This window comes from Mustelus asterias, chromosome 31, assembly GCF_964213995.1.
Source record: "Mustelus asterias chromosome 31, sMusAst1.hap1.1, whole genome shotgun sequence".
NCBI lineage: Eukaryota > Metazoa > Chordata > Chondrichthyes > Carcharhiniformes > Triakidae > Mustelus > Mustelus asterias.
This window is the reverse complement of record NC_135831.1, coordinates 7,919,097-7,931,310: the sequence shown is the minus strand read 5'-3', so window position 1 is coordinate 7,931,310 and position 12,214 is coordinate 7,919,097. Positions and strand designations below refer to the sequence as shown.

General features: G+C 45.4%; 1 protein-coding gene across 2 annotated transcripts in view; it reads left to right on the top strand.

The window, feature by feature from the left end:
• The window catches only part of LOC144481673 (uncharacterized), a 47,723-nt gene extending 38,199 nt beyond the window's left edge, over nucleotides 1-9,524 (top strand). The window contains exons 10-23 of one of the 2 annotated variants that reach the window (XM_078200801.1): nucleotides 51-201; nucleotides 667-881; nucleotides 2,001-2,118; nucleotides 3,335-3,540; nucleotides 3,622-3,745; nucleotides 3,860-4,029; nucleotides 4,817-4,914; nucleotides 5,389-5,501; nucleotides 5,594-5,638; nucleotides 6,500-6,686; nucleotides 8,143-8,278; nucleotides 8,367-8,454; nucleotides 9,047-9,154; nucleotides 9,374-9,524. In XM_078200801.1, coding sequence (XP_078056927.1) covers nucleotides 51-201; nucleotides 667-881; nucleotides 2,001-2,118; nucleotides 3,335-3,540; nucleotides 3,622-3,745; nucleotides 3,860-4,029; nucleotides 4,817-4,914; nucleotides 5,389-5,501; nucleotides 5,594-5,638; nucleotides 6,500-6,686; nucleotides 8,143-8,278; nucleotides 8,367-8,454; nucleotides 9,047-9,154; nucleotides 9,374-9,486 — 1,872 coding nt within the window. In that variant the 3' untranslated portion in view covers nucleotides 9,487-9,524. The remainder of the gene's footprint in view (nucleotides 1-50; nucleotides 202-666; nucleotides 882-2,000; nucleotides 2,119-3,334; nucleotides 3,541-3,621; nucleotides 3,746-3,859; nucleotides 4,030-4,816; nucleotides 4,915-5,388; nucleotides 5,502-5,593; nucleotides 5,639-6,499; nucleotides 6,687-8,142; nucleotides 8,279-8,366; nucleotides 8,455-9,046; nucleotides 9,155-9,373) is intronic. The other variant, XM_078200802.1, reaches the window with a different exon arrangement.
• The last annotated feature ends 2,690 nt before the right edge of the window (nucleotides 9,525-12,214 follow it).

Sequence of the window (12,214 nt, the reverse complement as noted above, 5' to 3'; positions counted from 1 at the left end):
GAATAGAAGTAAGCATAACTTAGCAGTAACAATGTCATCCCCTCTTTCAGAGTCATGTACTCAACAACACCTACGGAATAGTCTACAGCATCCACTTGCTTCTGGAACACCAGTGGTTAGACCAACTGCAGGAACTGACTCAACATAGAGTGTATCACCTGGCATCCACACCCTTCATCCCAGAAGTTCCCAGTGTTATTGGTGAGTCCTACTGTAAGGATATTCTTTCCCTCGCTCATTGGCTGCCAAAGTACTCTGCAATCTTTTCTCTAACTCCATTTTTTTTGTTTTCCCCCCCCCCCCATGCAATCTCTTAAGATTGTTGTTGAACCAGAGCCTTCAAGATCATGCAGTCTTGAGTTTCCCATCCTACCTGGGGTGGGTGGGAGAGGTTTGAAGGCAGGGGAGGATGGAACAAACAAAGCTTTGGCCTTTTTAGTAAAGATGCACTCATTGCCAAGAAGACTGGATTGTACTCCAGTCTATAGAATGGGGTTTGGACCCACAGTTACAATCCATTGGGGGGGACCCTTGAGCACTGTCATGCCCATGGCATGATTTTTTTAATGCCCAGATCTGCTTCAAGGTGAGTGCTTGACTATTCTGGGGGAGAAATTTTTAATGGGATATTGCATGACGACTAAACTGTTTATTACCCCCCCTTAGATGCTGATACCACTCGCCCCAAGAAACACTTTAATGTCACAGTGGGCCCCTTCCTCCCTGATGTGGAGATCCTGTCCATTGGTGTGGCAAACAGAAATCTCTCTGTAGATGACCTGAAGAAACATGGATACAATATCTACCCTGTCGCCAATCCTAATGGTACTATTGGCTTTACCGTGGTGGTAGATGTTGGAGCACCATTCATCAAACAGCAGGTACCTTTCAAGAACCAACTCTTGTTTTGCCTTTTTAAGAATACTTGTAGTTCTAAATCCACTTGTGGTCCAGGTTGTCGGGACCCAGGAACACCCATTACCATAGGGTGTACAGGTAGTCAAGAAGACATGCTTGCCTTCATCAGCCAAGGTATTGGGTTTAAAAATTGGCAAGTCATGTTGCAGCTTTATAGAACCTTAGGCCACACTTGGAATATAGTGTTCAATTTTGGTCGCCACACTAGCAGAAGGATGTGGAGGCTTTGGAGAGGGTACAGAAGATTTGCCAGGATGTTGCTTGATATGAATGGCATTAACTATGAGGAGAGGTTGGATAAACTGGGTTTGTTATCACTGGAATGATAGAGGTTGCGACTTATCATAGAAACCCTACCATGCAGAAGGAGGCCATTCAGCCCATCTAGTCTGCACCGACCACAATCTCACCCAGGCCCTACCCCCATATCCCTACATATTTACCCACTAATCCCTCTAACCTACACCTCTCCAGACACTAAGGGGCAATTTTAGCATAGCCAATCCACCTAACCCACACATCTTTGGACTGTGGGAGGAAACCAGAGCACCTGGAGGAAACCCAGACACAAGGAGGATGTGCAAACTCCATACAGTGACCCAAGCCAGGAATCAAACCCAGGTCCCTGGAGCTGTGAAGCAGCAGTGCTAACCACTATGCCGCCCATCAGTTGAGGGGCAACTTTAAGTCTACAAGACTAGGGGTAAGGACAGTGGATAGTCAGCTATTTTCCTGGGTGGGGAATCAAATTTGGGGCAAAGTTTAAAGATGTACAAGTTGTTTTGGAGGGTGGTGGGTGCCTGGAACTTGCTGCTAGGGGAGGTAGTGGTAGCAGATACAATCTTTTATGGGAATGTCTTGACAAAGCCATAGGCTGGGAATAGAGGGATATGGTCCCTGGAGGAGTAGGGGAATTTAGTTCACTCAGAGGCTTGGAGGGCCAAAGGGCCTGTTTCTCAGCTGTGACTTTGCCAAAACCCAGTGTTTATAAATTGCCAGTGTAATGTCAAGTCACCCACTTGGCAATATCTTCATTGCAAACCTAGCCATGGCTTTCTCCAACTAAAATGTTTAATTTCTAGTATCTCCATGATGACATCAGGAGGTATACAATGAACCTGACTCTAATCTTCAACATCCTTCCAGATGATGAGGTCTTCACTATCCCTGTGATTATCATTACTGATGTGCATGATGTTGGTGAGTACACCATGGCTTGTCCATGAATACCAAGTTTGCATAACCCTACATAGCATTTAAATGCAACAGTTAGACCTCCAGACTAAAAAAATAGTAGAGGGTGATTTTTCCACTTGTGGAATAAGACCATTCGGCCCATCAAGCATCCTATGCCATTCAGTAGGATCATGGATCTGATATTCCATATACCCATTCCCCTACTTGTCTACCTTGGCCTTAATATGCACAAGGACTCCTGTAGCATGGTTCCAAAGGCTTGCCCTCTTGAGTGAAGGAATTTCTCCTTGTGACAATCTTAAATTAGTACCCCTAGACTATCTTCCCCACTCTGTTTCAATGATATCACCTCTCAATTCCAATGAGTTTCAATCTTTTGCTCAAGACCAACCCTTCACTGGGAATCATCCTTGTGAACTTCCTGCATGTGGGACTTCTCCCATTACCTATAGTCAGATGTACAACATGGTTAGCACTGCTGCCTCTCAGCACCAGGGACCCAAGTTTGTCTTTTTTTCCCACCTTGGGTCACTTTGTGAACTTCATACATTCTCCCCATGTCTGCATGGGTTTCCTCCAGGTGCTCAAGTTTCCTCCCACACTCCAAAGAATGTGCCGCTAAGGTTGATTGGCCATGCCAAATTAACCCTAGTTTCAGGGGATTAGCAGGGTAAATGTGGGGATAAGGTGGGATTCAGTGCAGGCTGAATGGCCTCCTGTACTATAGGATTCTACACTAAACGGGCCCTTTGGCCCAACTTGTCCATGCCAACCAAGTTTCCTACACTGAAGTAGTCCTATTTGGCCCATATAAACTTTTCCCATCCATGTACCTGTCCAAATATTATCATTGTAGCCACCTCTGGCAGCTCATCCCATACACCCCCACCCTCTGGGGGGAGAAGTTGCCCCTTGGGTACCTTTTTTAAATCTTCCCTTTGCCTTAACCCTACACTTTTAGACTGCCCCCTAGTCTAGGAAAAGACCTTGGCTATTTATCACCTTTGTACCTGTACAAGGTGGTTTGAGATCCATTTTTAAATTTGAGCTTGTATACCAAGGTTTTGGCTTCCAATGCACCAGGCCACTTCTGACTTTCTCAATACAACTGGGTCCATTTCAATGGAGGCTGATACTGAATGACCTTCCTTTTAAGCAGCACTGGATAAACATGGGGATGGCAATAGCAGTTATGCTGTTAATCTTTCTCTTCCTCCAGTGCTTCCAGTTCTGACTGGTTACTGTGGAGATACAGCCCTCTACCTGATGATGAAACATGGCAATCTGGATCACTACTGGCTCCCCTACGTTGCTGACGAGTTACTCAGCTTTGAGCTAGCCCAGACGTATGGCTACATGACCATGGAGAACGGCACACACTTTTACTTGGCGGTCCCCTCCTCTGCTCCTGGAGTTGTTCACGAGGTACCCATTACATCACCAGTCTTGCCTACCTTGCATCTGGCTATGTAACTGTACTTAACCATGCCCTCTAACTTTCTTCAGGAAATATCTCTCCATGATTTGCAAGTTAAGATTGACTTCAGTCTGAAGGACAACCAGACGTTGGAGGTGTACAGTAACTTCACAGTAAGATGTACCTTCTCAATCCCTCAGGAGGAAGTGTTGGGTAAGTAAGCAATTCCACTGTGCTCCTCAACATGCCGATGGTTTGATTTCTAAAGATCCTCATGTGGAACAAATACCTAATGCACAAAATTTAATGACACCTTTCCTCCCCTAGTGTGTTTCCAAAATGGTACTGTTGCTGTCACTATCAAGTCAACAGTAACCCTCCCAGACATTGATGTTCGTAGACTGGTGTTGAGGGATCCAACCTGTGGGCCCAAAGAACAAGATGGGACAAAGGCACTGTTTGTGTTTGACATCAACTCATGTGGAACCATTGGAAGGGTAAACAGACTTCTATATGGCAAATTGCTACTTTGAGGATCTCCAACATGGCTAAAACCACAAGGTGTACTTCACTTCTTTCCTTGAAGGGTAACAAAACCAATTTCTATCTTCCCCACCCCCCCCCCCCCCTCCATCCTTGGGGGAATGGTAATTGCTGGGCCAACAAGCAGACATCAATAGAATTAAAATCACAAGACATTGGATTTGTCAATTAGCTTGGTCCCCAGACCAGTTTCTGTTCCAGTGAGTTAAACCCATGTCACTTGTGGGACATGGGCATCACCGACTGGCCAGCATTTGTTGAAGGCAGTTGAGTCAACCACATGGCTGTGGCTCTGGAGTCACATAAGCCAGACCAGGTAAAGACAGCAGATTTCCTTGAAGGACACTAGTGAATCCAGGGTTTTCCAACAATGGTTTCATAATCATACTCTTCATTCCAGATTTTTTAGTGAATTCAAATTCCACCATTAGCCATGGTGGGATTAGAACAGCAGATTAATAGTCTACCAATAATACCACTAGGCCATCACCACCTCATGAATAGTTCCTGACCAGATGTAAATTATAATTGACAGGCCATCCAGTCCAGCCTGCATCTGTTCACCACCAGTAGCATCTGCCCTGCTTCATAGCCTTCTCCTCCATGGGAGGTAGTCACAAGTATTTGCCTCCACTCCCTTGTGGTAAATTCCATATTTGGTTATGAATCTTTAATTCACATTATGACAATCTTCTCTTGATCATCCCTTGGCCTCATGTTTTCCTACCAACTCTCTTTCAGTTCATGAAGGACTACATCATTTATGAAAATGAAATCTCTTACCAAAAAGAGAGAATACCACTTGATCACCCTGTAATAACCAGAGATCCTGACTACAGGTAGGTGTGAGTAAGACTTGAAGTGGGATGTCTTGAGACAGCAACATTAATTTGTGGCAGTGAGCCACTCAACCATTGCAGCCCCATCTGGTATTGGTATCTCAACCATCCTGTTTAAGGAAGCAAATACCAGGAATTTGACCCGGTGAAGGTCAAGAGGGGACACTTGCAGGTCATGGCATTTCTCATGGTGCGGTCTAAGGAACCTTGTAGAGCTGCCACTTTGATGGATATTTGGATGGGGTGCCATTTTTAAGTAGGCTTTGTCCTGGATGGTATTGGAACTCTACCTGGGCAATAACCTGATGGTGGGAGTGACTCTCAGCAGGATTCTCTACCTCTTGACTGCAGTATTTATGGCTGGGTCCAATGAACCCATATGGTTATACAGAGGCTAGGTGCTTCAAATGTTCAAGGCTTACTAAGAAACCTCGCACTAACTTACTCTGACTCACACTGAATTTGTCTGGTTAGATTAACCATCCTATGTCGTTACCCAATCAACGATACTCGCAGCATCCAAGCCCGTTTTGGCTTCCTCCCTGCTGGGTTCCAAATTGCTGAAGGCTTCTCGCTGGTCAGGCAAAGTAAGTCAAAATTCAAGGCTTGGGGAGAAAAAAGGTGCTGCTTGCAACCTACCATTTGGATCCTGCTAAATAACATCCATTTCTTTCTCCAGGTAAAGAGGTAGAAGTTCTGACTCTGCATGCAAGGCTGGCCCGAGGTATTGACATGACTTAGACTTGTATAAGTTGTTTTGCCCCCAGAGCAACATGTCTTACACCAGGGTGCTAGGGCTGGTACGCTACTGAAGTAATCTTTCAACATGGCCATCAGGTTAACTAATCAATAACATTCACTTTTGCATGAGTCAGGTGTATATAGACTCCTACACATGACTCAGGCTAGTGTACATTGCAATTTGATACCAATTGGGAAGTTGTCTCAAGATCTGGTGGCACAGTAGTTAGCACTGCTACCTCACAGGACCAGAGACCTGGATTCAAGTCCAGCCTTGGACAACATTCTCCCTGTGGGTTTCCAGGTGCTCTAGTTTCCTCCCGCAATCCAAAAAAATGTGCAGGTTGGGTGGGTTAGCTATGCTAAGTTGTCCCTTAGTGCCCAAAGATGTCAGTGAAGGGGATTTCTAGTCTAAATACAACTAGAAGTGGGAGTAGGCCAGTCAGCCTTTCAAGCCTGATCTGCCATTCTTCCCTCCATATCCCTTTAGCCCAAGATCTATAATTTCTTGGACAACATTTTAGCCTCAACTACTTTCTGTGGGAGTGAATTCCCCACACCACCATCTGGGTAAAGAAATTTCTCCTCGCCTCAATCCTAAAAGGTTTACCCCCTTATCCTCAAACTGACCCCCTACTTCTAGATTCCCCCACCATAGGGTAGATTCAAAATGGTCCCAGTTAGAATTTTGTCCACTTCTGAGATCCCTCTTGCTCCGAGCAAGTCGATCCATGGTTATGGAAGGTGAACTGCATAAGATGGCCTGTAGGGGGAGTCGGTGCAGACCACAATGGCCTTTCTGTACTGCAGGGATTCTATGATTCTTCCATCTTTGTCTTGCTAGATCTATCCTACACTAGTTACTACCAAGATGAAGAGTACCCAGTGCCTGTCCACCTGACGCAGCCACTCTACTTTGAGATTGAGCTCTGCTATAATGACTCCAATGCGGAGTTGTTCTTGGAAAACTGTTGGGCAACTCCATCAGAGGAGATGGCTGGCCAGCCTCAGTGGGACATTATTGTGGATGGGTAAGTGACAGTCATGTAGTAGGATTGTGTTAACCCAACTACTCAACAGCTGGTGGTTGGCCACCTTATTTGGGGAATTAAAATGGGGTCTTTCTCACCATGGAACACTTGTGTCATTCCATCAATCCCAAACACAATGGGAGCAAGCCTGCTCTACCATCCAATATCCTCTTTCCTCCTCCTCCCCCCCCCCCCCCCCCCCCCCAACCCTTTCTGTCCATTGCCCTCCTCTGAATTCTAAAGACTCATGCAAGTCTTAAAATAAGATCTGAGGAAGCTCTTGGTTTCCCCATCAGATCACAGCATGGGCAAAACTTCATCCAACTCCATTTGGGAATAGGTGGCATAATTAGCACTACTGCCTCACAGCACCAGAGGCTTGGGTCACTTCTTCTGCATTGGCCATGCTGAATTCTCCCTGTGTACCCAAACAGGCCAGAGTGTGGCGACTCAGATTTTCACTAACTACATTGCAGTGTTAATGTAAGCTGGTCCCTCCATGCCAAAAACCCATCAACACCTGAACTTAGAACCATAGAAAATTACAGCGCAAACAGGCCTTTTGGCCCTTCTTGTCTGTGCCGAACCCTTTTATGCCTAGTCCCACTGACCTGCACTTGGACCATATCCCTCCACACCCCTCATCCATGAACCCATCCAAGTTTTTCTTAAATGTTAAAAGTGACCCCGCATTTACCACTTTATCCGGCAGCTCATTCCACACTCCCACCACTCTCTGCGTGAAGAAGCCCCCCCTAATATTCCCTTAACTTTTCTCCTTTCACCCTTAACCCATGCCCTCTGGTTTTTTTCTCCCCTAGCCTCAGCGGAAAAAGCCTGACTAAGGAAATTTTGGCATGTCTGCTATAACCAACTTGAAGTCTCACAACACCAGGTTAAAGTCCAACTGGTTTATTTGGTAGCAAATACCATAAGCTTTCAGAGCGCTGCTCCTTTGTCAGATGGAGTGGAAATCTCTAACCAACTTCTGCAGATACATCCAGAATGCTTTCTATGGTGCATGTCAGCTTGGTATGGCTCCTGCTCTGCCCAAAACTAAAGTTCATGAACGAAGCCCAGTCCATCTCTCAAACCAGCCTCCCATCCATTGACTGTCTACACTTCCCACTGCCTCAGCAAAGCAGCCAAGGACCCCAGACATTCTCTCCCACCTTTTTTCCATTGGTACATGACCTCACACTTTCCCCAATCAACTCAAGAACAGCTTCTTCCCAGCTGCCGTCAGACTTTTGAAATGGACGTACCTCTCATTAAGTTGATCTTTCTCTCCACCCTAGCTATGACTGTAATACAGCATTCTGCACAGTCCAGTACAGTGCACAAATACTTTTCACTGTACATTACATGTGGCATTAATTTTAAACGGTGACCCCACTGAGCAGTGTTTAGGTTGGGTGTCTAACCTCATAAACCATTCCCTTGTCTGATCTTTCAGATGTGAGAACAACATGGAAACTTACAAGACCATCTTCCACCCAGTGGCCACCAGGAATGTGAAGAACCCCTTTTCACTGAAGAGGTTTGAAGTAAAGACCTTTGCCTCAAATAATTCTGGTGGATTGCAGGGCCTGGTAAGCACTGAAGATCGGGCAGCGGGGAAATTAATTCATTGACTGGTGTTGGCCCTCTGACTATTGTGACTTCTCCTTTCTCTCTAAGGTTTATTTCCACTGTAATGTAGCAGTGTGTGACATGAACAACCCAGATATTCCTTGTGGAAGGAGATGTACCACTGGCAAGAGAGGAGGTAAGATAATGATCCGTGGTTAGTACCTTCCCCACTCTTCACTACATACTAAGCACCATCTAGCTGTATCCTAAAGTTGAACAAAAATAAGATTTATCAGTCACATGTAAGGCTTGCATTAACACTGCAATGAAGTTGCTGTGAAAGCCCCCTAGTTGCTACACCAGCACCTGTTCAGGTACATGAAGAATGCACCTAAACATTAATGCTGTTGTGCATGGAACTGGCTTCTAAGATGAAGCTTGAAGAGAAATGGCTCCTCTGCTTTCCTCCTGTCACAAGTCTTAGTTGAAAAGTCCCTACCGGGCAGGAGGCCATTCAGCCCATCAAGCCTGCACCAATAGCAATCCCACCCAAGTCTATCCCCCACAATCTCTCATTTATCCTGCTATTCCCCCTGACACTATGGTCATGCTCAATTGTCCCTATCAACTTAACCCATATCTTTTGACTGTGGGAGGACACCCATGTACACATAGTAGCCCAAAAATCAAACCCAGGTCCCTGGCACTGAGGCAGCAGTGCTAACCACTATATACCACCCAGTTTGCATGGCAACTTGATTCATTGTGTCTATGCTCTTCTCACCCAGGCCGCACCATTAACCATTCTGCCCAAGAGTTTCAGAGTGCTGTATCCTCAGGACCTATTCACATTTTGCCAGAAGTGAACCAGTCTCCAGATCACAAGACTAGTGAGGGTAAGTGACACCCCCCCCCCCCCCCCCCCCCAGCTTGCAAGATGGTGTGGTGTAATATCTAATCTTGTTATGGGAGAGTTGACTTGATGTGGGCAAAAGCTCCACTTGAGGGAAAGGGTGCGAGTTATTAGAACACAAGTGGATTGAAGTTTGATTCTGAACTATTGACTTGATCACTTCCCACTATCTTGGCTCTGAGTCCTCTCTATCTCGTTCCAGGAACGCCGTGGAAGCTGTCCTGGGTGGTGTTGCTAGCTGTTGGTGCAGCTGTACTGGGCAGTGTCCTACTCTTGGCTGTGGTATATGTTATTAAATCCAGACGCCACTACTGAAGTCTAACTACTGTGTGGAATAAAATTTAAATCTACAATCTTGGGCTGCTGTCTTTTGTCCTGACTGCTGTGTATGTTGTCCTGCAATGACCTCTCCTGATGTCCTGAAATATCTCCATGCAAGACTGCTCCCAGGCAGCAATTGTTAGAATTTTTCTTGAAGCTTCATCACTAAATAGGGAACTAATATTTGTGTAGGATTTCCTGAAGTTTTGGAATGGAAAAACTAAACTGCTCCATAGCATAGATTGCAAACACAATGTCATCTATGTCTGTGTACAAACCATTTCCTGTTCAAATCTATATTTAAACTAAACTGGGACCGATTGCCAAAATGGAAAACTTGTTACAATGCAGATGTTGTCCTTTGAGATCAAATTTTCCCCCTGATTGTGGTGAACCATTGTTGGTTCCCACCAGGAGTGCTGAGCCATGGTCTGGCCAGTACTGAGTCTGTAGATATGTTACTGTTGGGGTTAGGGTTGGGCTGTTCTACCTGTTAATATAGTCCTTATGGTACACTCCAGTTGGCTCCACCTCCTGGGAGAGGTATAAAGGTCACTGCTCTGCCTGGTGACCCTTTAGTCTGGGATTGTATATAGTAGCTCCGTTATTGTTGGCAATAAAAGCCCTTATTTCCTAGGTACATCCTGCCTCCCGTGTGATTTATCGCGCATCAATGTTGCTTCCCCCACTTTGAGGCATAGCATCAAATACCCCAAGAAGTATCTCCATCTCCAATGTGTGGGAAGGTGCAAACTGTCCTTTCAGTGACATGTTAGTGGTTAACTGACATAACTCTAAGATGAACACAAATGAATTGTTTTAACTAAGCCAGTAACATTGTACTTTAATGCTGTTCAAATAGAAACATAGAAAAACTACAGCACAAAACAGGCCCTTCAGCCCCACAAGTTGTGCCGAACATATCCCTACCTTTTAGACCTACCTATAACCCTCCATCCTATTAAGTCCCATGTACTCATCCAGGAGTCCCTTAAGACCCTATTGAGTTTGCCTCCACCACTGACGGCAGCCGATTCCACTCACCCACCACCCTCTGTGTGGAAAAACTTACCCCTAACATCTCCCCTGTACCTACCCCCCAGCACCTTAAACCTGTGTCCTCTCGTAGCAGCCATTTCCACCCTGGGAAAAAGCCTCAGTCCACCCGATCTATGCCTCTCAACATCTTGTACACCTCTCATCCTACGTCTCCAAGGAGAAAAGACCGAGCTCCCTCAGCCTATCCTCATAAGGCATGCCACTCAATCCAGGCAACATCCTTGTAAATCTCCTCTGCAATATCCACTCATTAACAAAAATAGAATTTAGTCACTTGAGATACAACCAGGTTTTGTCTTTCAGAACCTTCTAGTTTTCTTTTTGGATTCGGGATCTACCACTGGTCAGATGGTGCATTCTCGAGGAAAAGGTGGCAGTGTGGAGAGCTGGTCTCCCTCGAGACTTGAAGGTGGCAATTACTATTTCTTGTCTTTTCCCTTTCCCTCTTTAGTACTGTGGGTTCTTGGGATCTTGAGTGTCTGCTTTATATTGGGCTGAATTCCAATGCCTGTAACCTAGGCAAGGCTGTTGCCTGGCCTGGGATACAAAAGTTTGAGTCTAGGACTCCACATGCATCTACACTTTTTTTTATACTTTTCCAATTCAGTCTCAAGTTGAGACATTTCAGATCCAGGCTGACAAGACAGGACGGGAGACCAAAACCACCCTGTCCTGGGCCTGATCTACATGAGCCAAGCTGATTGGAGAAGGGGGAGGATCCTCCAAGACTTGAGCTCATTTGCGTCTTAGCCAAAAGGCCGAGATGCCGCTTTTAAAAATTGCTTCATAGTAAAAGGACCAGTGTTTTCCCTCTAGCATTTTTCTTTGCAACTCGACTTTACTCTTAAAACCAGCAGATTCTCTCCCTTCTTGGGTGTAGGCTATTGGGGGAAGGAACAGTTCTGTCTGTCATCTGAACTGTGTCTTGTACAATAGCAGCTGTGGATTGGGAAAGAGGAGGATTTACAATAACGTGGTTTGGAGTAATTTAACCTTGGGAGTTGCAAGATTGTAAATTCCTCTGTTCTAAGTGTTTGTGGGGGAGAGGTGTACGAGAAGCAGTCAGTGGAAGGGGGGTGGCAGGGTGTTTGTGACAGGAATAGTCATAGCTTTACTTTTGATCCAAAGCAAGACCAAGGAATATGCTTCCACAAGGTCTTTGGTACCATAATGTCCCAATGTATTGGGTTACAGAAAGCATTGTCCCATAGTAGGTGAGGGAGAGGGTGTTGCAATCATAGCTAGGATTGTAAAGAAAGATCACCTTGATATAAGGTCAGTCCCTTCAAGTCTGATGGCAGCAGGGATGTTCAGTGCTATTATTGGGGGGGCGGGGGGAGGAAAACAACTTCTGCTTTGTGGTGTGACCTACCCTTCAGCCACTTCTAGTGGTTAAACACAATAAATGCCTGGTGCTCACTCTAAAATCAAACTAACAATTCCTTGCTATTCCTGAAATGGTATGTTCAATTTTTCCCACTCGATACAACCAGGTTTTGTCTTCTGGGCCTTCTGATTCTTTGGAACTTCCTTCTTTGATGCCTTTTGCTTAGAAGCAACAAGCTGTTGGTTCTGGCAGGTGGCTATTCTACTGTTTGTCCCACCACCCCCTTGTATCTGTGGTAACATCAATATTCCCCACAATAGGTGATGTGCGTTATCA